The 22,574-nt window shown below is 49.2% G+C and overlaps 8 protein-coding genes across 8 annotated transcripts; 4 read left to right on the top strand and 4 right to left on the bottom strand.

Moving 5' to 3' along the window:
- Positions 1 to 773: 773 nt before the first annotated feature.
- Positions 774 to 1,783, top strand: EJ05DRAFT_473148 (acyl-CoA N-acyltransferase). Its single transcript, XM_033743335.1, has one exon. It carries the CDS (start codon positions 925 to 927, stop codon positions 1,594 to 1,596), a length of 672 nt encoding a protein of 223 aa, XP_033604681.1. The 5' UTR covers positions 774 to 924; the 3' UTR covers positions 1,597 to 1,783.
- A 1,471-nt stretch (positions 1,784 to 3,254) lies between these two features.
- On the bottom strand, positions 3,255 to 5,301 carry EJ05DRAFT_460968 (general substrate transporter). The gene is made up of 7 exons (XM_033742625.1): positions 5,092 to 5,301; positions 4,899 to 5,037; positions 4,654 to 4,843; positions 4,389 to 4,609; positions 4,077 to 4,342; positions 3,730 to 4,025; positions 3,255 to 3,681 (listed from the first exon to the last, which is right to left on the bottom strand). The coding sequence occupies exons 1-7, from the start codon at positions 5,157 to 5,159 to the stop codon at positions 3,326 to 3,328; spliced, it is 1,536 nt and encodes a 511-aa protein (XP_033604680.1). The 5' UTR covers positions 5,160 to 5,301; the 3' UTR covers positions 3,255 to 3,325.
- Positions 5,302 to 6,400: 1,099 nt separating this feature from the next.
- On the top strand, positions 6,401 to 9,194 carry EJ05DRAFT_473146 (uncharacterized protein). The gene is made up of 3 exons (XM_033743334.1): positions 6,401 to 6,492; positions 6,544 to 6,931; positions 6,983 to 9,194. Exons 2-3 carry the CDS (start codon positions 6,744 to 6,746, stop codon positions 9,009 to 9,011), a joined length of 2,217 nt encoding a protein of 738 aa, XP_033604679.1. The 5' UTR covers positions 6,401 to 6,492; positions 6,544 to 6,743; the 3' UTR covers positions 9,012 to 9,194.
- A 389-nt stretch (positions 9,195 to 9,583) lies between these two features.
- On the bottom strand, positions 9,584 to 10,372 carry EJ05DRAFT_473144 (uncharacterized protein). The gene is made up of 2 exons (XM_033743333.1): positions 9,867 to 10,372; positions 9,584 to 9,809 (listed from the first exon to the last, which is right to left on the bottom strand). The coding sequence occupies exons 1-2, from the start codon at positions 10,095 to 10,097 to the stop codon at positions 9,741 to 9,743; spliced, it is 300 nt and encodes a 99-aa protein (XP_033604678.1). The 5' UTR covers positions 10,098 to 10,372; the 3' UTR covers positions 9,584 to 9,740.
- Positions 10,373 to 13,058: 2,686 nt separating this feature from the next.
- On the bottom strand, positions 13,059 to 14,652 carry EJ05DRAFT_535477 (uncharacterized protein). Its single transcript, XM_033749253.1, has 3 exons — positions 14,273 to 14,652; positions 14,141 to 14,212; positions 13,059 to 14,091 (listed from the first exon to the last, which is right to left on the bottom strand). Exons 1-3 carry the CDS (start codon positions 14,469 to 14,471, stop codon positions 13,538 to 13,540), a joined length of 825 nt encoding a protein of 274 aa, XP_033604677.1. The 5' UTR covers positions 14,472 to 14,652; the 3' UTR covers positions 13,059 to 13,537.
- A 642-nt stretch (positions 14,653 to 15,294) lies between these two features.
- EJ05DRAFT_473140 (uncharacterized protein) lies at positions 15,295 to 16,195 on the top strand. Its single transcript, XM_033743332.1, has 3 exons — positions 15,295 to 15,472; positions 15,526 to 15,785; positions 15,833 to 16,195. The coding sequence occupies exons 1-3, from the start codon at positions 15,337 to 15,339 to the stop codon at positions 15,950 to 15,952; spliced, it is 516 nt and encodes a 171-aa protein (XP_033604676.1). The 5' UTR covers positions 15,295 to 15,336; the 3' UTR covers positions 15,953 to 16,195.
- Positions 16,196 to 16,786: 591 nt separating this feature from the next.
- On the top strand, positions 16,787 to 20,215 carry EJ05DRAFT_201194 (Piwi-domain-containing protein). The gene is made up of 3 exons (XM_033739749.1): positions 16,787 to 18,147; positions 18,204 to 18,448; positions 18,497 to 20,215. Exons 1-3 carry the CDS (start codon positions 17,148 to 17,150, stop codon positions 19,961 to 19,963), a joined length of 2,712 nt encoding a protein of 903 aa, XP_033604675.1. The 5' UTR covers positions 16,787 to 17,147; the 3' UTR covers positions 19,964 to 20,215.
- On the bottom strand, positions 20,111 to 22,540 carry EJ05DRAFT_201641 (uncharacterized protein). The gene is made up of 6 exons (XM_033739751.1): positions 22,510 to 22,540; positions 22,118 to 22,418; positions 21,713 to 22,068; positions 21,481 to 21,656; positions 21,198 to 21,401; positions 20,111 to 21,118 (listed from the first exon to the last, which is right to left on the bottom strand). Exons 2-6 carry the CDS (start codon positions 22,363 to 22,365, stop codon positions 20,270 to 20,272), a joined length of 1,833 nt encoding a protein of 610 aa, XP_033604674.1. The 5' UTR covers positions 22,366 to 22,418; positions 22,510 to 22,540; the 3' UTR covers positions 20,111 to 20,269.
- Positions 22,541 to 22,574: the final 34 nt, after the last annotated feature.

Below are 22,574 nucleotides of genomic sequence, written 5' to 3'. Positions count from 1 at the left end.
AGACACTCGACAAACGAATGGGAAAAGACTACGAAAAGAGTAAGAGATTGCAAAGCAAGAAACATTGCTGTTTCCATCAAGAAGTGCAATCGTGTGCAGACAGGCAAATTTAGAAGCTGAGAGCAGCATTATCAATCCACAGCAAATCGTCCATCCAAAGCCGCGGCGAAACTCAGCTCCCTGTCAACCCTCCTCTCTCTCTCTACGCAACTATTCATACCCTGCGTAGATATATGAGACGATTGTATGTTCGTGGCGTTGAGGGGTTACTGTTGCGATCCAGATATCGTCAACACAAGACGTTGCGTGGATGAACAGAGAGTCGCGCTAAAAACGCGTCTGCACGTGAGTTACCTCTTACGCCAAAGATGTCTACAGTAGGCAATCTGCGTAGCGGATTGGATTGGATCTTTAAGATCGGATAGCTCAGGGTCGAAAGGCGTCGATGGACCGACCCTTGAGTCGATTGCTCCCAAGTTAGTGGAAATCTTCTGGCGGAAATGCATGCTGGACATGGAGCGTACCGGTGTCATACAGGCAGCTCTGTAGGTATGCACACCACAATGATGCATACTGCGATATAGACGCAACTCACACTTAACGCTGCTATGTATTGCAGCTATGTACTGCTGTTAGATTATCAAGGCATTGTCCTGTCCCACTCTGTAAGAAGTCTCATTCTGATCACGCGGTGGCTTGACGTCATGTAGCCCCTCCAAGCTCGGTGGTCCAAGTGGAGTGGTCCGAGATGTGGAAAGCTCAGAGTCTAATTCGCAGTATACAATACGAGAGACACCACACCTGCCATGAGCGCACGCCGATAGCAAACAAAAGCTGCAGTCAAAACCTGCATATCAGCACCATTGGCCAAACACTCTCTACTCCCTTCTGCGCGAAGCTGGTCTCCAAGCCCTATTTCTCTCCATGGCAGACACCCTCACCACAAGCCCCTCCCGCGCCGCCATCGACACGGCCCGCCTACATCTCAGCTTCCTCACTGCGGACGACGCGCCGCAGATCCACGCGCTCTACAGCGATGACAAGCCGGCCGCACCAGTGTTCAGCACGCTGTCGACGACCGCATCGACAATAACGCGCATGACCACGTCGCCGCGCAGCTTCGTCTTCACCATCCGCCTGCTCTCTTGCCCGTCGGAGATTGTTGGGCTTGTTGGTCTGCACAGCGGTGAGTCGAGCGAGCTCACATATCGCCTTGCGCCCGCGCTGCGGGGTAAGGGGCTGATGACGGAGGCTCTGCAAGCCGTGATGAGCGAGCTGTTTGTGCGGCAGCCGGAGCGGACGGCGTTGCGGGCGGATGTGGTGGAGCAGAATGTTGGGAGTGTGCGGGTGATGGAGAAGTGTGGGTTCAAGAGGGCCAAGTACCGTGTGGAGGGGGATATTCGCAGAGAGCTGACGGAGGGCGAGGAGAGTGATTTGAAGGCGGCTGCAGCGGCGTTGATGAGGGATCTGGGGCCGCCAAGGAATGTCAGGGATGAGGTGGATGGCGAATTATTCGTAGAGGAGAGAAGAGGAGTCAAGTGGACCCATTGGTTGTACAGGCGACCGGCTGAGGAGGGAGAAGGAGGAGGGACATAAAGGGTCTGTGGTTCGAACAGTGGTCTTTTAACAAATGGAAGAAAGCTAGTAGAAAGTCCACCAAGGAGAAGAATCCTATATTGCACCAAAAGCTTCTTTCTTGTTGTGGATATATCAACCAAAGCCACTTCAGATAGAAATGAAGCCTCAGAGCCTGCTCAAGGCTGGTCATAATCAAGAAGACCAAAAATCTGTACCCAAGACGCCGCCAAAAATGCTGTAGCCAATGCTTTGCTGCTTCGCGCCCATGCACATCAGACACGATCCAACATATCGTCCTCTTTCGAACGGATAGAGTGCATACCGCGTCTCTTCCTCATGACGCAGAAACAGGTTGTAAGTACTGAACCAAGAATGGCGAAGAAAACGTAGGGATGGGCGACGAACCACAACACAACGGCGACGTCGCCACCGTGCCAGGTGCCACCCGGTGAGTGTCCGAAAAACGTGTATTCTTCTGAATAGAAGATCTGTGGGAGGATGAAGAAATGACCAGGATCTAAGACGTTAGCATTAGTGGCACCCATATTCGTGAATAACAGATAGCTTACCAGCATTCTTCTTGTCCGAGCCCATCACATGGTGCTTCCCGCGGTATGCTTGGAACCACTCGCGTAAAATGTCGCTTGTAAATTGAGGACCAGTAGTCCAGAAGATGGTAAGATAAGGAAATATGTAATTCCAGTTGTGCGTTTTGAGCCCGTAAGCCATACGCTCCATGACTGGGTGGCCAGGCGCGCTGGCCATGAGATCATTGTTCACGCCAAGAGGTGAAGCTTCAGGGAACCAGGCCGGGAACTGGAGTAACGGATCCAGTGGCCTTCGACAGGCGATGTCGAGGTCCATGTACACTCCTCCAAAATGGAGGAGCACAAAATACTTCAGCGCATCAACGCGCTGGATGGGATGCGCATAGCCATCATAGGTGGGTATGAACCAGTTGTAGTTCTTCTCAATGAATTTTCTTCCCTCCTCTTTGCCCCATATCCTTATCTCGAAGTCAGGATTGTGTTTCTTGCAAAGCTCTGGGGCGTGAGAGCCAATCGATGGGATCTCGGTGACCTCCTTATGACTCTCGTATAGATTCTTATACCAGATAAAATGAATAATCTTTGGAATCTTGGGTTCTCCAAAGAGCTTATTATCGTAAGCCACGGGCTTGTCATTCTTTGTCGCAACCGACTCGTTCAGAGCCGTAACATATTCGGGTGGAAAGTCGTCGAAGGTAATGTACAGGGTGTCGAGATACTTTTCGAAAAGGTACTGGCGGCGAGCTGTGAAGGCTGCATAGAGGACGACGACAAGAAGGATGATTCGAACGAGAGGCCGCCGACGACTAAATATTGAAAAGGAAGATAATGGCATAGCAAAAGTGCCAACCTGCGCGAGGAGGACGGTATAGTATGATGCGTGAACGTATGCGACAGTGTAGTTATGAACGACGATGTTAGGGTCAAGTCCGGGATGTGGAAGACGTGTCCGACTAATGATTAATTAATTAGTTTGCGCAGGTGGGCGCGTTGGATCGTTGGATTGGCGCGTCAGATGGGCTGTGGGCAGCTACGTGGGGCGCACGCCAGGCGAGTTTCCCCTGACTTGGGCTCCCCATAGTGCTGCGTAATTAGTTGCAGGCTAATTTGCACCAGGATAGAAAAGGGGTAACTAATTGGCATCATCAACAGGAACAAATGTCGATAAACAACATGAACCTTTCGGTTTAAAATCGTCTTCAAGGCGCACAGGCTTTATCTAACATGGACCCTACATTCAGTCTATCAGGATTATCATCTGAACTCCCAAGCCCATCAACATCCATCTCAGGTGTCCACCGCATCGCGATCTTGTCGCCGGTGAAGAGTCGGTCAATCTGTTCAAGCGACAGATTCTGCGTCTCCGGGTAGAAGAAATAGACGAATGGAATGGAGATAAAGTTGAAGATGCAGAAATACAGATAAGTCCGCCAACCAATGTTCTTAATGCTGATCGGCATGACTTCAACGATCAGGAAAGTGAATAACCAGCTGGCTGCTGTACAGAGTGAGGCCACCCGCGTGCGAATTGCGAGAGGAGAGTATTCCGCAGGCCCTACAGTACTTTAGTTTCGGGGTGGCAGTACGTGGATGGGAGACTTACATAGCCATGGAATGCTGGAGCAGCCTATCGCGAAGAAAAAGTTGAACAAGAACAGCATGACGATCGAGACAATACCAGCTGCTTTCCCACCATCTGCGACTGTCCCCGACAGTACTGCCATGCAAGCTCCTTGACCAACCAAAGCGAAGAGCATAAGCTTCCTCCGGCCAACACGATCTATAATCGGGATCGGGATGATCGCACACAGGCAGTACGCCAGACCGTTGAAACCAGATAGCAGCAATGAAGTGTTTCGCGAAAGCCCCACCGACTGCTGGAAGATGACAGGAATATACCTGCGCCGTTGAGAAACCGGCCTTGATATATGTTGCGGCTTGGTGACTTACCAACTGATCAAGTTGATACCAGCAAATTGCTGAATGAAATGACCTCCGACTCCGAGCATTGTACGATAGAGAAATCTTTGTGGCCCATTATGGAGCATGGAGATGTAACTACCGCTCTTGGACGCCTTTCGCTCCTCTTCGACGGTAAGATGGATCTCCTCGACTTTGGCAGTGATGGATTCATCTTGTTCGGTCATTGAGCGGGCGTTCTTCTCTACAGCCCACAAAATATGCCGAGCCTCTGCACTGCGACCATGCGCTATGAGCTACACATGGTCAGCTTCCCAAGGTCTGTACAGTCACAAAACTTACCCATCTTGGGGATTCTGGAAGCACTGAGATACCAGCGAGCGTTATCAGAGCAAACAGAATTTGCAACGAAAGTGGAAATCGGAATTGCGCATCGCTCGGCACGAAGCTCATACCGTAATCGACCCAATAAGCCACCATAACACCAAAAATGTTGATAACACTGGTGACGGCAATACCTTGGCCTCTTTTGTTGAAATTGGCAAGCTCCGAGAGCCAGACAGCTACTTCAGTCAGCGTGATAGTCCATTATTTTTGCGTCACTTACGGATGGTACTGGTATTGAATCCATTGCCGAAGCCCGCGACAACAAGGCCTGTCATCAACTGTGCAAGCTTCCGGGATGTGACTTCGACCACGGCGCCTGCCGTCATAATAACACATCCCATCATAATGCATTTCCTTCGTCCGAGTCGTTCTCCCACGACCATACATACAAGGGCTCCGACAAAACAACCCTACTCATAGGTTCAGCTTGAAATATAATACCAAATCTAATGGTCCATGGCCTACAATGTTGTAAACGGCTACAACCGTGCCTTGGAGCGTGGCACTTCCGCCCGCACCCGCGCGAGTATCAATCTCTGGAAACGTCCTCGTGAAAGCATCGCCGGTTAAGAGGCCACTCAAAACACCCTGGTCGTACCCGAACCTAGACATTGGCTTAGCCATTAACTAGTTATCGCTTCAACAGCGTCGCTCTCACAACAGAAAACCGGCAGCTGCTGTGGCAGTGATTGCTCGAGTGAGCGGTCGGCCGATGAGAATAGTCATCTCAGTTTCTCTTTGACTCTTCAGAGGAGCCAGATTTCAGGCCATAAGAACTATTCCTGTCAGTCTCATATATGTTGAGAGTAGCATATTTTTTTTAGTTTGCGGCATGGATGGCCAACACATCCAAATGCAAGCTACATAGCTAGAAGTGGACCTTGTTCAGGCCCATACAGTGATGATTGGAGTACAAATTGATGGATGCAAAAGCCAATCCCTGCATGCAAGGAAACAACGGCCTCCTTGCATAAAATTTCGCTTATCGTGTTCTGGTCTAGGCCGAACTTCGGCTTTTGTAAGCTCTTATTAATACTTCCAAGCACAATATTCTCGTGCACGATTTCTTCCACTTGACTATTGACCGACGACAATCTCGTCCAGCACATTTCAAATCGCACACATGTCACGTTCTCTGAACCAATGCAGCCCGACTTCATATCCTTTCTCTCAACCTGCAAAAACGTATGGCAAAGGATCAAACCGTCTTTTTGAGAAAACCTCAGGCGATCCAGAATATCCGGTGATTGAAAGGTAAACAGCCGACCTGAATACAAAGGCAGTAAGATAATTCCAGTCATCTACAACAGTACCCGATCAGCATAGATATGCCCTTTGGATCAGCTGAAACGCAGATTTATCACCAGGTCCGCTGACGTTCGTGTTAATGTCTGTGACTCGTAAACAACGAGTCTGTTGCTGGCGTCGACGATTCCGAGCAATACTCCCGACTATGAAGTCATGTCACAAATTACGGGACTCATAGGAATTTCAAATAAAAGGAACGAGATCGAGATGCGGAGGCAAATATTCGCGCTGCTTATGGACCGTTTAGTCGTTTTATGAACTCTATGGCTGCATCGTGTCAATACCCGTGGACCAGTAGTTCGAACGAAACCCTTATACGCGGAATAGATCACTGGATAACAGACAGTGCCTTCCAAGCCTCAGGCATCAACTTTGCCGCTGGGATTGTTCTATTTGATAATCGGTTAATTAGGCTTTGTTCCACTTTATTCGTCTCGCATGCGTAGATGCGCGAGCGCGACATGATTGGGACCACTGTCGGTGTTTGACATTACGTCATTTGGCTACTTCTGTTGTAAGTCTGGCACACACATAACATTCCCACTTACATACTTCCAATTAATTGGTTTTCTGTTCCAATGCAGAGCAAGAATCGCACTCTCAATGCATACGATTCTCCGTTGCTTTGGAGTGGCAGTTGCAACTTATCTCTTGTCCACCTTCTAGTGACTCATGGAGAGGAAGAAGCTCACCGGGACTATGGTGGGACTTCGGCAAACTTTCCCGAAGCCTTTCGGACTTACCTAAATAGGTAATCCGTTACCACTCCGCAAACTGCGAATGGTAGATAATAGGTAGATAGTCATGGAGAAAGCCTCACACTTCGGATATCGGACTGAAGATCCTAGTACGAGATCCTGTTCATGTATACGCGATGAGTCGCCACAAGTACATGAGCCTTCTTCTCATTTTCTTTCAAGTCATATACAACTACTGTTATTAATATCCCCCTCTGCTTTACAAGTTCAATCAAATTGATTAACCTCACATCCTCAGCATTTAATGGCCATGGCGCCATCAGTAACACCTGTACAGACGATAGAGCATTTGACTATCAAGACTCCAGCCAAATGTTTTGAAAAGATGGGGAATCTAAAGCTCAAAGACGGAGACAAGATCGAAAGAGTCCTTGCCACTTTCAGGGTCCTGATTGCAGACCTTTGCGAACAGTTCAATGGTGGTCATCCCGGGTATATTTGATACATAACAATAGCATGAGAAAGTTCACTGACTTGTAGCAGGAGTGCCATGGGGATGGCAGCAATTGGCCTTGCTCTGTTCAAGTACACTATGAAGTTTTCTCCATCAAATGCACAGTTCTTCAATAGAGATCGCTTTTTGTTGTCAAATGGGCATACATGCCTGTTCCAGTACACTTTCTTGCATCTTCTAGGCTACAAGAACATGACCTGGGAGCAGCTAAAAACTTACCATTCTGACCATTACGATTCTTTCTGTCCTGGACATCCCGAAATCGAGCATGAGGGTATTGAGGTTACGACAGGACCTCTTGGCCAGGGTGTTGCAAATGCTGTAGGACTTGCTATGGCCACAAAGCACCTTGGTGCTAGGTACAATAGGCCTAGTTACCCAGTCGTCAACAACACTACTTTCTGCATACTTGGAGATGCTTGTCTACAGGAAGGCGTGGCTCTTGAAGCGATCCAGCTTGCTGGGCATTGGAAGTTGAACAATCTGGTCTTGATCTACGACAACAATCAGATCACATGCGATGGTACGGTCGATTTATGTAATACAGAGGACGTAAACAAGAAAATGGAAGCTTGTGGTTTCGACGTTATCGACATCGAAGACGGATGTTTTGATGTATACGGTATCGCCGAAGCTCTTATCAAGGCACGCGCAAGCACCGAGAAACCTACTTTCATCAATATCCGCACGATCATCGGCATCGGGAGTAGACGAGCTGGCGACGCGCTGGCTCATGGTGTCAATTTTGGTGCCGAAGACGTTGGCAACATCAAAAGATGCTTTGGTATGGATGCCGATGCACACTTCATTATATCAGACGAAACCTATGAGTTCTTCCGGGAAGTGAAGCCTCGTGGTATCAAACTAGAAGAAGACTGGAACGCAATGGTCAAGGAGTACGCCACAAAGTATCCGGACGTATACGAAGAATTCCAAGCCAGAGTTGAGGGTCGCATGACTGCTGACTGGACTCAACTCATCCCCAAGAAGGAAGACTTTCCAACTGCGCCAACAGCATCACGCAAATCAGCCGGCGCTGTATGCAATCCGCTTGCGAGTGGCCTCCAGAATATGATGGTAGGGACTGCAGACTTAAGTCCATCTGTCAATATGATCTGGAAAGGCAAAGTCGACTTCCAGCACCCCGATCTCAAGACTGGCTGTGGCATCAACGGCGACTACACCGGCCGCTACATCCACTGGGGTATCCGCGAACACGCCATGGCTTCCATCTCAAACGGGCTCGCGGCATTCAGCAAAGGCACCATTCTCCCCGCCACGTCTAGCTTCTTCATGTTTTATATCTACGCCGCGCCCGGAATCCGCATGGGCGCCCTCCAACGACTCCAGCAAATCCACATTGCAACGCACGACTCCATCGGCACCGGTGAAGACGGTCCCACTCACCAACCTGTCGAGCTCGCAAACCTCTACCGCGCTATGCCCAATCTCCTATACATTCGCCCCGCCGATAGCGAAGAGACCGCCGGTGCATTCATCACCGCTCTCAACGCCAAAAACACCCCGTCTATGATCTCCCTCTCACGCCAAGTCCTCCCACAATACCCACAACACTCTTCGCGCGACGGCGTGCAACGGGGCGCCTATGTCTTCATCGACGAACCGGCCGCTGACGTCACCCTTATCGGCGTTGGCGCCGAGATGAAGTTCGCCGTCGACACGCGCCGCGTGCTCGCGGCCAAATACAACATCAAGGCCCGCGTCGTCAGCTTCCCGTGCCAGCGCGTCTTCGACAAGCAACCTGTTGACTACCGCCGCAAAGTACTTGCCTGGGACAGCAAACTGCCGCGCGTCGTTATCGAGGCGTATAGTCCGCAGGGCTGGGAGAGGTATGCGGATGCGGGGTATTCGATGCATCGCTTCGGACACAGTCTGCCTGGTGCAGTGGCGTATAAGTATTTCGGCTTCGATGAGGAGGTTATTGCGCCTCGTGTGGTTGAGATTGTGGAGTTGGTTCGAAAGCATGGGATTGAGAGTATTAGGGGTGAGTTTAGAGATTTGAATGAGACGCGGCAGCAGGGGCATTATGAATATTAGGAGGGATCGGGGTATGCATTCGACTTGACTGGCTAATAAATCATAATGTGTTGTTACTCGAAACTATGACGGTGTGTCGAATGTCACACGTATCTTGTCCGAAAACAAACCTCTGTAGAGTCGAGGGCAAATATAGAATGCGGAACGCACTTACAAGGCCAGATATTAGTTTCATCGTTGCTGGGGCACGAAGAAAGCAGTCGAGGTGAGGTGTACGTGTGTGTATGTGCAAGCAGAAAGATCCTGCATTTCAATTTTGGAATTGCAGTCTAACATTAGAGTAGATTTAGTATGGGCCATGGCTTGTAGTGAATGAAGTTTGCCCCAGAAAGCAGGGGACCGCCTGCAATTTATTAGTTTTACTCAAACGGGACTGCTCCGACTGGCTGGCTCCTCATCTCACTTGTTCCCTGCAGCAATGCGCATGAGCGACGAGCAAAACAGGCATAGCCTAATGTGTAGTCGACAGAATCGAGAACACCGAGGTTCAAAATGGGAAAGCACATTTACAGCACTTGAGTGGCGCAGGGCGGAAGAATTTATGTTTTGATAAGATGCGAACAGAATTTGATTTGGACTACCAATTGGCTACTACCGTATCGACGAAACTAAAACAGGAGGTACCTATCCAATCCAAACAGGAACGCCAAGATGACAATGAGTGTTTGTGTTGACTGTTATTGCGTGTTCATGCTTCCTATCCCTCCATAACAATAGCGGTGCACGAACTTAGATGAGGGGTCCGATGGTGACAGGGATGGCAATATTGACACCGCTAGTAGTGGAGCAAGTCTGGGACTGTAGAGTGATGTTAGATCGTGAAGAGAAGATGAATTGATCTTGGGAAAAACTTACGCCAGAGCCAGCATTGACGCAGCAGACCTGGTTGTTGCAGTTGCCCAGGACATTGTTCACGGTGCAGGTCAGGATCTTGAGATCGAGGAGAGCGATCTTGGCTGGGTCCTGAGTACAGCAGTAGACAGTGCCGCCGTTGGAGCACTGGGTCGGAGTGGTGGTTGGCTCGTTGGTTGGAAGAGCAGCGGCCATAGAGGCGAAGAGGGAGGCGGCGATGATGGAGAACTGCATGTTTGCGGTTGATTTTTGAGGCTTTGGGGCTCGAGAGTGATAGTGTTGGAAAGTGCTGGTTAGAAGATACTATTTGATTGCTGGATGAAGAACTGTACTGAGTGGGAAGAGACGGCTTCTTATAGACTTCTTGCTCTCATACAAATCTTGACATCGCGCACTTCTTCGTGATTGACGTCGGTGGACACTGCAGATTTCCTGATGTCTTCCAATATGTCGTCTATGTTGATGAAATGTGGCTGCCGTTGGTCAAACACTGCACTCGGTTCTTGTCATCAAGCTGCATACACGAGATATAGGCGTCTAAAGGAGGAGCAAGTCAAGGAAGCAACGCATCGAGCCTCCCTGGTCTAAACAGGTAATCACTCTGTGAGGTATGAGCTCCTATTCCGCGGACTGTTTTGTCGATCAGTGGCTATCCATGTCAGAAGGGACTGGGGCGACTGAAGGAGTCCAATGCCTGTGATCGGACTCGTTCTAAACATATCCTACTTGCTTCTCGTGCACAGCGATAACATGATTTCACAGATTTCCTCAAGTTCAATCTTCGTAAACTAGATGGACTAACATGAACGATATAGCCCCTCTCAGTTCACTCACAGACACTTTGATATACATGGCGGGAGACGGTCGAGTTTGGGTAATGACCAAAGAAAGGTAAGCCTTATTGTCATACTGAAGTATGGAATCATATCATGACTGGTCCAGACTAGCAGTACCATTCCACGAGAACGAACGCCACGATAATGGCGGCACAGATGCATCCAATGTCAGTTGACGAACGTCGTCGCATGGTGGCTGCATATGGCAATTTTGATGATAGGTCCAGCTTCCTCAGATCCCACTGATGATCATGAGAACGCTCATGAGGCGTATTTGGACTATTCCTCCATCCGTCTTAGGTCGGCGGCAAGCAAGTGCTATTGTGTCAAGCCACATTTATCGAAACCAATCACACACGCATGTCACTTGTAATGCTTGTCACGATTTGGAGCCTCGTATGACGAGCCATCGTCGGGCTTGTAAGCACCGCGTCTGCCGACGGGAACGAAGGGCCGCTCCCGGGAGCAAAGATCACCTGCAGGAAGGTCCAGAGCGTACTATTAGATTCTGCATCTTGTGCGTTCGAAAACTCCTGCAAACTTTGTCTCAGAGTCCAGGATGGGTATCTTGGCTCTAGTTCATCGATGTACCATTGCTTTGGGTTGCTATTATCTTCTACCTTTGTCGTCATCAACTAGGCCGCGCCCGTGGGTGCTCTGCTACCAAAACTGATATACCTATCTGTCAATTATCTGGTAGATCTGTCCAAGTCTAGTGGTAAAACCAGGGTTAGCGAAGGCCACTCTCATCCAACAACAAGCTGGGTTTACGAGAGATTTGGTATGCTGTCCGAGCCTTCCTGGGGTCAATAGGTGCATTTATCTGCCCTGTAGGCAATAGAGACATACTCGAGAGTATGTCAGACGTTTGTCCAGGCTAGAGATATAGAACATTGACTACATTTACAGTGAGCGCTTGCCTTTTGCCCAGCTTCTGCGAGTCTCCGATTTAGCATTAACCTCGGTGTAGGGTAGTGTGTTTGCTACCCTTGATCGCTACAGCCGCAAAAAGGAATCAAAGTGTAATGGTCAGCCGTCTTGAGGGCGTCAACGGCGGCATAAAGCGCTCGAATCTAGGGGCATTGGTATCAGGTATGTAAGCCATCTCGGTAACTGAGGGATATATGCCCCCCTCCCCCGGATTCTACCCTAGGTCCCTTGACCGTGACTGTGTCCGTATTGATACATTTTGCGGAGAACCCTACTAAATTCCCCGGTCATCTAATGCGCATAGAATGACGTGTCGAGCTCTGAACCGGAAAGTAAGATTCCTGAGACCGCAGTGTATTTTATTGCGCATTTTTTTAGCGATCAGACTCTAGTCTTGAGACGAATGACGAAATTATTTCTGCGAAGAGTACATCTGTCTGGCTCCACACGGGAGTGCTTCTCGGCTCGCAGCAGGACTTGTAGCGTATCCACCATTCGACACGCAGGAGATGCGTGTTTACAAAGAACCATGTGGGAAGCCTCGGGAAGGACAAGAAGGGGATGGTTTCGAAGAATCATGATACTGACAGATAGTGGACAGAGGGTGATGTGTTGGCGGAAATGAGGCTGAAGAGCGGTAGGGACTCGGGAGATGCTGTAGTTGAGGCCTTAGGCAGTAATTCATTATCATTCAATCCAGATAGTAAGCCACCACCCGATATGACAACCTCATTCCATCAGCCGCTACGCCTCCCCCTTGGAGCGTTCACTCCAACAACACACAGCACCATTGGTGTTCTACATTTAACACAGCGTGCAAGCTGACACTCTGGCTTGTCCCTGGCATTTTCGCCTCCAGCGCACCATGTAAGAGGATCTCACTGCTGTTGTCCCTTTCCGCTTCCCATCTAGATCATAGGACTAACTGTAGCCCTGTAGAAGTCAACTCAGCTGCCACTTAAAGTAACCAAGCCACGAGAGTGTTGCAGCCTAAACTTGTGTGCCTCACTTTGTTCTTCCCGACGGCTAGGTGTGCGTTCGTCTAAGCAGAGTTTTTAGCATGCCTGTCATGGTCACGCATAAATGCTCCAGGGTAGATCACTATGTCTCAAGGTTTAGTTATAACCCTAGGATTGTTATTGACGCGAAGAACATAACGTCATCTCATTGTGCGCCCGCATCATTGAATCTTACCATGGAGTCTTCGCCAACCCTTGTTATATGCAACATCAGAGCTACGGGATCGTGGCGTACGCATGGCTAAGTTCCGCACGCTTCTGTACTGTTCACGACACTCCAACGTGAACTTCGAGTCCCATGTGCATACCGACAGCATTCGCAAATACCTGCACGATATCTGATGCACCTCAGAGTATTTTCAGCCATCAAACCGTTCTCCACTTCATGTCTTTCCGCATCAGATACACTACTATGACGAAAGAGCAGGAGCATCATGCAGCGTAATACATGTCAGTAAGTCAAACATGACATATGTGTGTATTTAACCTCTAGTCACATCCAGGAATCTTGTTTCGCTCCCACAAGCTGGGGACTAGTAAAGTCTTGGAACCATCTCACCATACTCGGGACAAACAGCTTCGCCCGGTCACCCTAACACCCTGGACCGGAACTCTACCCATTTTCCGTATCTGATCGTCGACCAGCAGTGTCACTGATACTTGCGACAATGACTACATTGATGAACTCTACTTGGCATTCTTTGTAAGGACGCTTCCGGATTCGTGATAGATCTATGAATGGCACCGTGCGACACGCATCACGCACGACAGATGGAGATGACATAGTCGCAGGCTAATCAATCGATCGGAAAACCTTTCTTAGCTCTTTCGAATCAGCTACACCTGATAAATTCCTCACGACTCAAATTGTCTTATCAAGCCTGCCTTTCTAAACCTGCCTTTCTGAACCCGACTCATCTAGCCTTTTTGTTGGACTTGTCAACTCATTCATCCTGACATTGACAGCCTCGTCCCTCCTCATCCTTTGCCCCCGCCTCCTGTACAAGAGGAAAGCTCCAATCAGGAGTGCTCCACCTCCGACAACGACACCAACAACAATACCTGCGATTGCGCCCCCAGAAAGTCCACTCTTTTTATCACTCTGTTCCGCACTGGGAAGAGTGGTAGGGCTAGCAGTAATGCTCGGATGCACTAAAGGATCACCAGGATCGAAGTCGGTATCGAAGCATACACCGCTTAGTCTCGTAGCATTAAAGCTCTGAACCGCAACGTACGTGACATCGGAACAAGCATAAAAGGTCTTGTTACCATCATTATCGAAATCGGAGATATAATTCAACTGGATCGTTGCCGACTGTCCCGCGACAGTCCCAGACGGCGCATCAGGCACGTCGAAACATTGATGGCCGGGATCAAATTCTGTGAGTTCGGAGTCGCGCTCAGGATTGAGAACCTCTTCGAAGTCATTGTTTGCGGTCGGATCTACAATGATCTTAGTCACAAGCAACGGACGTAATTTGGCAGTACTTACTGGCGAGGTACGATATCGATATAGTAACGTTGTATGCGTCGTCCTGCATTGCCATTGCAATCCGTCCATTTGCTGTAGGGTATCAACATATGGCTCCCTCCGTACAGATTCTCTTCGATGTTCTCTACTCACTCAGCGGGAAATCCGTTCGATTCCAAACGCTTTGCGCCGAACCGCATGGCTCCGTGTTGTCCACGGCTGCTCCCCATCGCCTATCTGGCGGCCAGAGCATTGCAGCGGCGGCTTGGTTCGGCGAAGTGACCTGGGCGACCACCATCCATGACAGTGAAATGGTCAAACATAGAGCCAACATCGATGAACACTGCATCATGGTGGTTATTGAGAATAGTTCCGCAAGTGCCGGTCCGCCTTGATAATGACAGATCCCGCATGCTGTCCATCAAGGGTCCAAGCGACTCCTTATCTATCATGAACAGTCGTACCAGCAACGTGTGCCGCATCACGCCGGGTGGTCTCCAACGTATGCCGAAACAAGACAGAGCCAGACGTTACTGGCTGCATTTCTAGCGGAAGCAACAGCGTGCGGGGAATCTTATCTGATCAGATTAGATGTGTCACAATTTGATGTTGCTGATGCTGCTAGCTACACAAATGCTTGGCGTTTTTCGTCCTTGTACTATCGCACGAATAAGGGATCAGATATGTTCAAATTTTGCAAACATTGTCTCGGCAACATCTCGGCGGGCTTGGCATCAGACCATTCCCTTGCAAACAAAGCGATAGCTTGGGGGTACAGGATCGCTGAGTCCGAGTTGAACCCTGTCTCCAGCATGCTTTGGAAAGAGGGGTCGAGGTGCTTGAGCCGGACAGACGTGTGATATGACAAGATTTTCAAGCCTTGCCCTCCAAATCAGGTTAGAACTCATAGACCTCCACGGTGATAAGATGGATTTCAGGGATCATAACTTCCGAGGGAGCAGCGATGGCACTCTGTGGACTCCTCGCTTCACTAGAACTAGTTTACCGAGCAGTCGAAATGACGGTAGGGGGCGTCTGAAGAGAGTTGGCTTTTCAATATTTGACCAATTCCGAGCTTGCTACCTTCTGGAACGGTTGTTACTGGACCCATAGCTATTGTGGCGTTGCTGTACGATAGCCGCTTCCTCCGAATACAAATGCCTCAATATTTAAATACGTTGCCTTTCCAGTCTCACTTGGCCAGGCACAGTGTCAGTATGAAGATTCCAACAACAACAATCATCCTGACAGTGCTGTTTGCCGTCCCAAACACAGCAAGTCTCTTGGATACAGATGCTTTATTGAAGCGTCAAGAGCCAGGAACTCCAGCGTACAATTGCCATGCAGCCTGCGGTGCGACGGTATTTCTTCATCTTCTCCGGCGTTGTTACTGACACATTTTCCAGGTGGTGTCCTCACGATTGGCCGCGGCGGTGGCGAATACTGCGATAATGCTGAGTATCAGTCCAACCTCCAGAGCTGTCTTGACTGTGCCAACACGTATAATATTTGGTACATCTACGGCAATGGTGTGAGCGGACTAGCAAAGCAGTGTCAAGACGACGCGACTCCTAGCCCTTCTGGTTTCGAGGGCGCTGGGCCATCAAGTACATTTTCATTGTCTGAACCCAATGCTCCTCCCACACCAACGCCTAATACTGATGGAGTAAGTCGTGATTGCATTAATCGCAGCGTATTACTAATTCTTACCAGGGCACTCCCACAGGGTCCAATTCACCGACTGACACAGGAGCTGCTGGATCGCTGAAGTATGACACCAATGTGTCGATGTTTGCGGTTCTCCTTGTGATGTCTGGGGTCTTGGGACTGTAAATACATCACCAATTTATGATTCAAACATCGCGATATACTGTAGCTCGAGCTCGCTTGACAATGAGCTAGCTTGACAATGAGATTTCTTGGATCACAGTTTGTCTTTGTCAAGTGCATCAAACTGTCTGTCAAACTCACATAGGAATATCTGCGATTCCCACCATCATAACCACATAATCACTTCGCAGTATGATAGATGGTTTACAGGCCTGTAGTCTGTCTCTGTGGACTATCTATGTATAAGTACGTTCCCAGATTCCACACTAAACAATTTGGTCATGTTTATTCTGCCTCTCATATCCTCACACTTTTTGTCTACCGCCTAGCACGGATCTATCCCTGAGAGTACTTTAGACACTTTTTTTAAGACTAGGTCCTCTAACAGCCTGAGTAACTCTCTTTATAGCCAGACTCAGCTGAGTAGGCCCAAGCTACCGATGAAAGGGTCACGATCAATGGCTCGCCGAACCCAAGTTTCTTGTGTCTTTGCTTCACCGCATGACTGATTGGGTATAATCATTATTCCGGAGTGGGCTCCGAAATAAGGCATACCAGAGATCGCATATGCCTGTACTTACAGTCTTTAAGTACATGAATACACATGAGCCTAGGAACTCTTGCGTCTTGCCCGTCGCATCACGAATCGCTCCTTCGTCTGCACCTCCTCGTACTGTATCGCCCGAGACCAACTTCCAGAGGTTATCACAACTGACCCAAGAAGGTCGGACCTGCCGCCGGACCTGCCTCCTACCGGTTGCTGTTCCTTTCTTTTTTATACCGAGTTACAACCTGACATTTACACAGCATCTCACTGTAGCAGCGATCTGTTCAACTCTTACGACAACATCTACCAATATAATCAAACTTGGAAACTTGTAGCACTGGACAGCAAGCTATATACCTTCACAATACGCTCATTACAAGACGTCGTTGGTGCCTCTCTTCACGACCTATCCGAGTCTTAATCTGCTATCTCTTTCAAGTCTGAACGAGATAGAAAGCAGTTGCAAGCAACAATGGCTGGTATATCGCACCGTGGACGAGCTGGTGGAGCAAGAGGCGGTGGTGGCGTTGACATATACTGGTAAGATTTCATGGACACACTCGCTCAGTCTCTGACCTATGATCTCCTAGTCAAGATGGCGGACCGAGAAAGAACGTGGAAGTAGAGAAGGTCGAGGACAGCGTAGACCTTATGCTGAAAATGGTCAAGCTTTTCAGTGACGAGAACCCAACGCGCCCTTGTTTCGGTACCAAAGGTAAACAGGTCACTCTGTGGGCAAATTTCATGGAGCTAGTTACGAAACCGGACGTAATGCTGCACCGCTATGCCGTTAGTCTTTCGCCAGAGTCTGGCGATAGAGTCCCGACCGGAAAGAAAGTCAAGCGTATCATCAGCCTTCTACTTCAAGATCACTTCGAAACTCAGATCAACAGTATCGCGACCGACTTCGTGTCAAATCTGATATGCTGTCATGAGCTCGACCTAGCGCAAAACCAGTTCACTGTCATATATCGAGCGGACGGCGAGGACAACGCTCAGACAAATGCACCACAGTATAACATAAAGTTGTCGGCAACCGGAAGCTTCCGTTTGGCATCTTTGGTCGACTATCTGACCTCTTCACAAGCTGGTCTCATGCTTGAGTCTAAGGATGAAATGATCTCAGCTCTTAACATATTAGTTGGCCATTTCCCAAAGGCAACTTCATCAGTTGTGAGCATTGGACAGAATCGACACTTCGACCTGAGAGCTATAGATAGGATGAATCTGGGCGCAGGCCTTGAAGCAATCCGTGGATTCTGTCTTAGCGTACGCACAGCCACAGCTCGCATCCTGGTAAATGTTCAAGTCAAAAATCTTGCATTTTATCTTTCAAAACGCCTTGATGACCTCATGAAGGATTACACAAAGGTGAACGGGTGGGATCTACGTGGTCTGCAGCTGTTTATCAGAAGGCTGTCCGTCCACGCGACGCACTATGGCACACCAAGGATTAGAGTCGTTCAGGCATTTGCGAATAAAGATGACGGAAAGAGTCTCAAATATCCGCCCAAAGTTCCAAGATTCGGTGCGGGTGCCAAAGAGGTACAGGTCTTCTTCACATCTCCAGGTGCTCCAATAAAGTCTACGGGAGGTGCTGCGGTCACAACTGCAGGGACATATGGGACTGTATTCGACTACTTTCGGAGACGTACGTATAAAACCTCCCAGCCCGCGTTTCATCACATTCTAATACATTAGGAAAAGATTACCCAGATGTCAAGATCGATCCTAGCTTGCCGTTGATCAACGTCAAGTCCAAAGAGAACCCTACGTACTTACCGGTGGAAGTATGCTACGTCAGGGCAGGACAAGCAGCGCCATCAAAGCTTAGTCCGAGTCAAACTCAGCAAATGATCAGATTTGCTGTGCGAAAGCCCAGGCAGAATGCCCACTCTATCACGAAAGACGGACCTCGGGTTCTAGGACTCCACTCAGTGAACCCTCTCTGGGTATGTTGATACTCTCACCTTTCAGTCATAGCTAATCATAGTTCGCAGAGAGAGTTCGGTCTGAAAGTAGATCCGAAATTGATATCAGTCTCTGGGCGTGTACTGAACGCACCAAACATCATGTATCTCGATAGAAAGCTCAAGCCATTATTTGGTAGCTGGAACTTGCAAGCGGTCAAATTCGTACAGGCAGCAAATCTTCCTAGCTGGACTTACCTTAAGATAGAGTACGGACGCGACATCTGGGGAAATGGTGAGTTTGACAGGCAACTTACAGCCTTCCAAGCCAAACTCCGGGAACTTGGGATGAGAGTTGCAGACTATACCGGAGGTCTGACAGTCAATGTAAAGAGCGCGCAGTACGAGACCATAATTGACAACGCCATCAAGACTTTTATGCACGACCCTAATCTGAAACCTCCAATGCTCATTCTGGTAATCCTGCCGGAAAGAGACAACACAGCGCTGTATAATCGCGTCAAATGGGCCTGCGATATCCAAGCAGGTGTTCTCAACGTTTGCGTGGTAGACAAGAAGTTCCAACGAGCCAACGGCCAGTTCTTCGCAAACATCGCTATGAAGGTGAACGCTAAGTTGGGTGGACGTAATCACGATCTGGCTCCTGCGGACCTGCCACTGATTTCGCAAGGGAAGACTATGGTAGTCGGTATCGACGTTACACATCCTTCTCCTGGATCATCCGAAAACGCTCCTAGTGTTGCTGCCATGGTGGCTTCAGTGGACCCGTTCTTGGGACAGTGGCCAGGCGTGCTAAGAGCTCAGCTGTCCAGGCAAGAAAAGGTGACAGGGCTAGACGTGATGCTCAAATCGCGCATTGAACTCTGGAAAGATCTCCACGACGAACTCCCGGAAAACATACTTGTGTATCGCGATGGTGTTTCTGAGGGCCAGTATAGTATTGTGCTCAATGAAGAGCTTCCACTGTTGCGAAAGGCTTGCGCAGATCTTTATCCCGCCCCGACTACCAAAGTGAGTAAGCCTCGAATATCTATCGTGATAGTCGGAAAACGACACAACGTGCGATTCTATGCTACAAGCAAGGAGACAGCAGACAGAAGCGGTAATACATCCAATGGTACTGTCGTCGATCGCGGAGTCACCGAGGCTCGGATCTGTGACTTCTATTTGCAGGCCCATAGCGCGCTTCAGGGCACAGCACGACCTGCACATTACGTTGTAATCTACGACGAAATCTTTCGTGCGTTACCTTCACTCGTTGGTTGCTCCAATTTAGGAGACTTCGTACAGGAGTTGTCGCACAAGATGTGCTACCTCTTTGGACGGGCTACGAAAGCCGTCAGCATCCCTCCGCCAGTTTACTACGCTGATGTCTTGTGCGAGAGAGCAAGACGCTATTTGAGTGGACTTTTCGATCCAGATTCTAAAAGTGTTACTAGCGATTCACATACAGGCAACAACTCCGTCTCTATGGTGGAATCTTCGAACAACGTCACAATTGCTAAAGGAGTCGAAAGAGCCATGATCTACATCTGAGATCAAACCAGCATAAGGTTTCAGCTCATCTCTTTGACTCGAGAAGAAAAGCTACTTTCATGAAATTGTACTCGGGGATGGTAGCGCGCCTCTGCTAATGCTACTATTCTTTCTTGGGCTTTCATTTTTGGATAGAAAGGGATTTTACAAGGTCATTGTTCCATCAGGGAAAGAGCTCTATAGCCATATTCAACTGGCCTCTGTATTCACATTCATTTGGTATAGACCAATAGACTGTCATTACTCTTATTTTCATTTGGTGCCCGTGAACTATCTTATCGCAGCAAATCTTATACCAGATACCACTCACTCCTCCCCCTGTCCACTCGCAAAATCTGGTGGTGCACCCCCTAGACTAGCAAGCACAACCTCACTGTTTGCTGTCAACGCATCCAGCACTGCCAACTCCTTCCTCGAAAACCACCGTGGCACCCACGCCGTGCGCAAGGGTATCAGCGCAATAATCAACACGGGAAACCCAATCGCGGCAATCGTCTGACTGATAGCAACACAGGCCGCCACTACCCCAAACTGGATCGCCGTCCACAGTAAAACCTTCCGATTCCCTACTTTCTTCAACGGGTCATTCGCCGAAACCATGCGGCGTTCGGTAAGCAGGTACTTCCACTTCAGCACGATGCCGTTGGATAGCAGCGACGATAGTCCGACGTGGATGAACACGCCGCCGAAGAGCGCCGTCGGCATTGTGTGCAGCACAACTAGGAGTGGGTGTGTCATTGTGATAATCAGCAGGATGCCCATTGCGAGATGGGTGATACGTTGCTCGAGGACGTGTGTGGCGCGCACGATGGGTTCGTAGATTGTTTCTGCATCTGCGTCTGCGTATACGTCTGCGGTGGTGTTGTTGTTTGCGGCAGGATCCCTCTCGTCGCTCTGTCCGTCCCGCTCGTTCCGCTTCGTGGTGGGGATGCGCGATAATGCACCGGTGATGGGCCGCAGCGCGCGCACGTTAGTCGTGTAGTATGTGAGCGAGTCGGTGTGCACCGGGGCCTGGGGCACGAGGCCATTGGGCATGGGAAGTCCGAGAATTGCGGACACGAGTGTGGTGCAGCCGAGCAGGAAGAAGTCCCAGTGGAAGCCACCAGGTTTGAGGAGGGGGTAGTGGCGGGCTTGAGCGGTGATGGAGGATACGTTCTTGTATTGGTCAGGGGTTGTAGCATACATGGGGGTTTGGATATTAGGGGTTACGGAATAGGGATGGACTGGGACGTACATGATCGTAGTAGAAGAGCAACATGAGGAGGAACCCAAAAGGCATGGCGACGAAGACCCATTTTACGTCGAGGGTCCAGAAATCGATGATCCAGGCACGTGGAATGGAGGGGTAGAATGCTTTTGTGATGGGGACATAGGAGACGTGTGTTGCGTTGACGCGGCCGGGAAAGTGTGCGAAGCCGGTCCAGAAGATTGAGCCGAACTGATGGGACAATTGTTGTTAGTAGATGGAGATGATGATGATAATGTGTTCCTGAAGTAAAGAGAAAGATCGCACATACGACGTAGGAGTAGTCGCCGACGAATCGTCGGACTGATGGGTTCATGAAGAGACCCACGCCGAACTTTTCAATGCCAAAGACAGTACCAAAGTAGAGGATTGCGATTATGCACCCTAGATAGCCGGATTCGTAGCTGTTGACGGAGAACTCGTTGGCTAGTTCCTCGACTCCTTTTACTAGTTGCGACTCAGCGATCAGTGTATCATAAAAGTAGTCTTGTGGCAGAACTTACTAACGTAGATGATGCCGACGTATAGTCCAAATGACTCGCTGCTGAAGTCCGTCACATAGCGCATATAGTCACAGGTGTTGAAGAAAGCCGCGATCCAGTGGAATATGGCAGCCCAAATCCCCATCCAGGCCATGAATTGCGGATATATGCGAACATCATGCAAGCTGATGATATCGTAGGTAGTGTAGTTAAAGAGTGATATCAGGCCTGTGATGCCGACAATCGTGATCGGCTGAGCACCGAGAATGCTGAACACGACGGCAGCCAAAGCAGATGCGAACAGTGCTTCATTTACTCCATAAAAGCCACCAGTCCGTCGTTGCATGTCCAGGAGATATGCCAGGGCGGGCAACAGACTGTTATATGGTTAATGATACCAATGTCACAATTAAGGAATAGACGTACTTGACGAAGTACATGCGAATAGTTGCTGCAACAGCTCTATATGACCAGGCATCTGTGATATCGGTCCAGTAATAAGGCAAACGACGCTTGACGTCGTGATACATGCCCCAGCCTGGCCGCAGCCACCTGTAGCGACGCCATCCTCTTACGCCATCGAAGGTATAGTGAGCTGGTGGTGAACGATGACTCCTTTCTTCCGTGCCATCTGATTTCTTCAACTCTATAGTACCCGAGCTGCTGTGCTCCATTGTGTACGCGTGCAAGCAAGTCTACCAAATCGGGTAGAGAAAGAGGACAAGTACTAGATGTGAGATGGCTCAGTTCAGTGTGTATAAATTGACTCTGGTTCGTTCTTATGCGGACATCCTAGGCTTTATTTATGGGAGAACTACCGTTTACTCTGGCCAATGATACCATGACGAGGGTCGTGGCGTCTCAAACAACTGGGTGGTGCTCT

This window comes from Pseudovirgaria hyperparasitica (genome assembly GCF_010093815.1).
Source record: "Pseudovirgaria hyperparasitica strain CBS 121739 unplaced genomic scaffold EJ05scaffold_2, whole genome shotgun sequence".
NCBI classification, from domain to species: domain Eukaryota; kingdom Fungi; phylum Ascomycota; class Dothideomycetes; order Acrospermales; family Acrospermaceae; genus Pseudovirgaria; species Pseudovirgaria hyperparasitica.
This window is presented reverse-complemented; position numbering and strand designations above follow the sequence as displayed.

Bases quoted from the DNA above. Each gene is read 5' to 3' on its own strand.
- EJ05DRAFT_535477 (XM_033749253.1), bottom strand. From the start codon at position 14,471: ATGATGCAGTGTTCATCGATGTTGGCTCTATGTTTGACCATTTCACTG. The intron at 14,213-14,272 runs GTGAGTAGAGAA...GATACCCTACAG, and splicing joins TCGAACGGATTTCCCGCTGA to CAAATGGACGGATTGCAATG. The intron at 14,092-14,140 runs GTAAGTACTGCC...AGATCATTGTAG, and splicing joins ATCGATATCGTACCTCGCCA to ATCCGACCGCAAACAATGAC.
- EJ05DRAFT_201641 (XM_033739751.1), bottom strand. From the start codon at position 22,365: ATGGAGCACAGCAGCTCGGGTACTATAGAGTTGAAGAAATCAGATGGC. The intron at 22,069-22,117 runs GTACGTCTATTC...ACCATATAACAG, and splicing joins ATTCGCATGTACTTCGTCAA to TCTGTTGCCCGCCCTGGCAT. The intron at 21,119-21,197 runs GTACGTCCCAGT...GACCAATACAAG, and splicing joins TGCTCTTCTACTACGATCAT to AACGTATCCTCCATCACCGC.
- EJ05DRAFT_473146 (XM_033743334.1), top strand. From the start codon at position 6,744: ATGGCCATGGCGCCATCAGTAACACCTGTACAGACGATAGAGCATTTG. The intron at 6,932-6,982 runs GTATATTTGATA...GACTTGTAGCAG, and splicing joins TTCAATGGTGGTCATCCCGG to GAGTGCCATGGGGATGGCAG.
- EJ05DRAFT_473148 (XM_033743335.1), top strand. From the start codon at position 925: ATGGCAGACACCCTCACCACAAGCCCCTCCCGCGCCGCCATCGACACG.
- EJ05DRAFT_201194 (XM_033739749.1), top strand. From the start codon at position 17,148: ATGCTGAAAATGGTCAAGCTTTTCAGTGACGAGAACCCAACGCGCCCT. The intron at 18,148-18,203 runs GTACGTATAAAA...CATTAGGAAAAG, and splicing joins ATTCGACTACTTTCGGAGAC to ATTACCCAGATGTCAAGATC. The intron at 18,449-18,496 runs GTATGTTGATAC...CATAGTTCGCAG, and splicing joins ACTCAGTGAACCCTCTCTGG to AGAGAGTTCGGTCTGAAAGT.
- EJ05DRAFT_473144 (XM_033743333.1), bottom strand. From the start codon at position 10,097: ATGCAGTTCTCCATCATCGCCGCCTCCCTCTTCGCCTCTATGGCCGCT. The intron at 9,810-9,866 runs GTAAGTTTTTCC...ATCACTCTACAG, and splicing joins GCGTCAATGCTGGCTCTGGC to TCCCAGACTTGCTCCACTAC.
- EJ05DRAFT_460968 (XM_033742625.1), bottom strand. From the start codon at position 5,159: ATGACTATTCTCATCGGCCGACCGCTCACTCGAGCAATCACTGCCACA. The intron at 4,343-4,388 runs GTAAGTTTTGTG...GACCATGTGTAG, and splicing joins TTCCAGAATCCCCAAGATGG to CTCATAGCGCATGGTCGCAG. The intron at 4,026-4,076 runs GTAAGTCACCAA...TCAACGGCGCAG, and splicing joins GGTATCAACTTGATCAGTTG to GTATATTCCTGTCATCTTCC.
- EJ05DRAFT_473140 (XM_033743332.1), top strand. From the start codon at position 15,337: ATGAAGATTCCAACAACAACAATCATCCTGACAGTGCTGTTTGCCGTC. The intron at 15,473-15,525 runs GTGCGACGGTAT...CACATTTTCCAG, and splicing joins CAATTGCCATGCAGCCTGCG to GTGGTGTCCTCACGATTGGC. The intron at 15,786-15,832 runs GTAAGTCGTGAT...AATTCTTACCAG, and splicing joins CAACGCCTAATACTGATGGA to GGCACTCCCACAGGGTCCAA.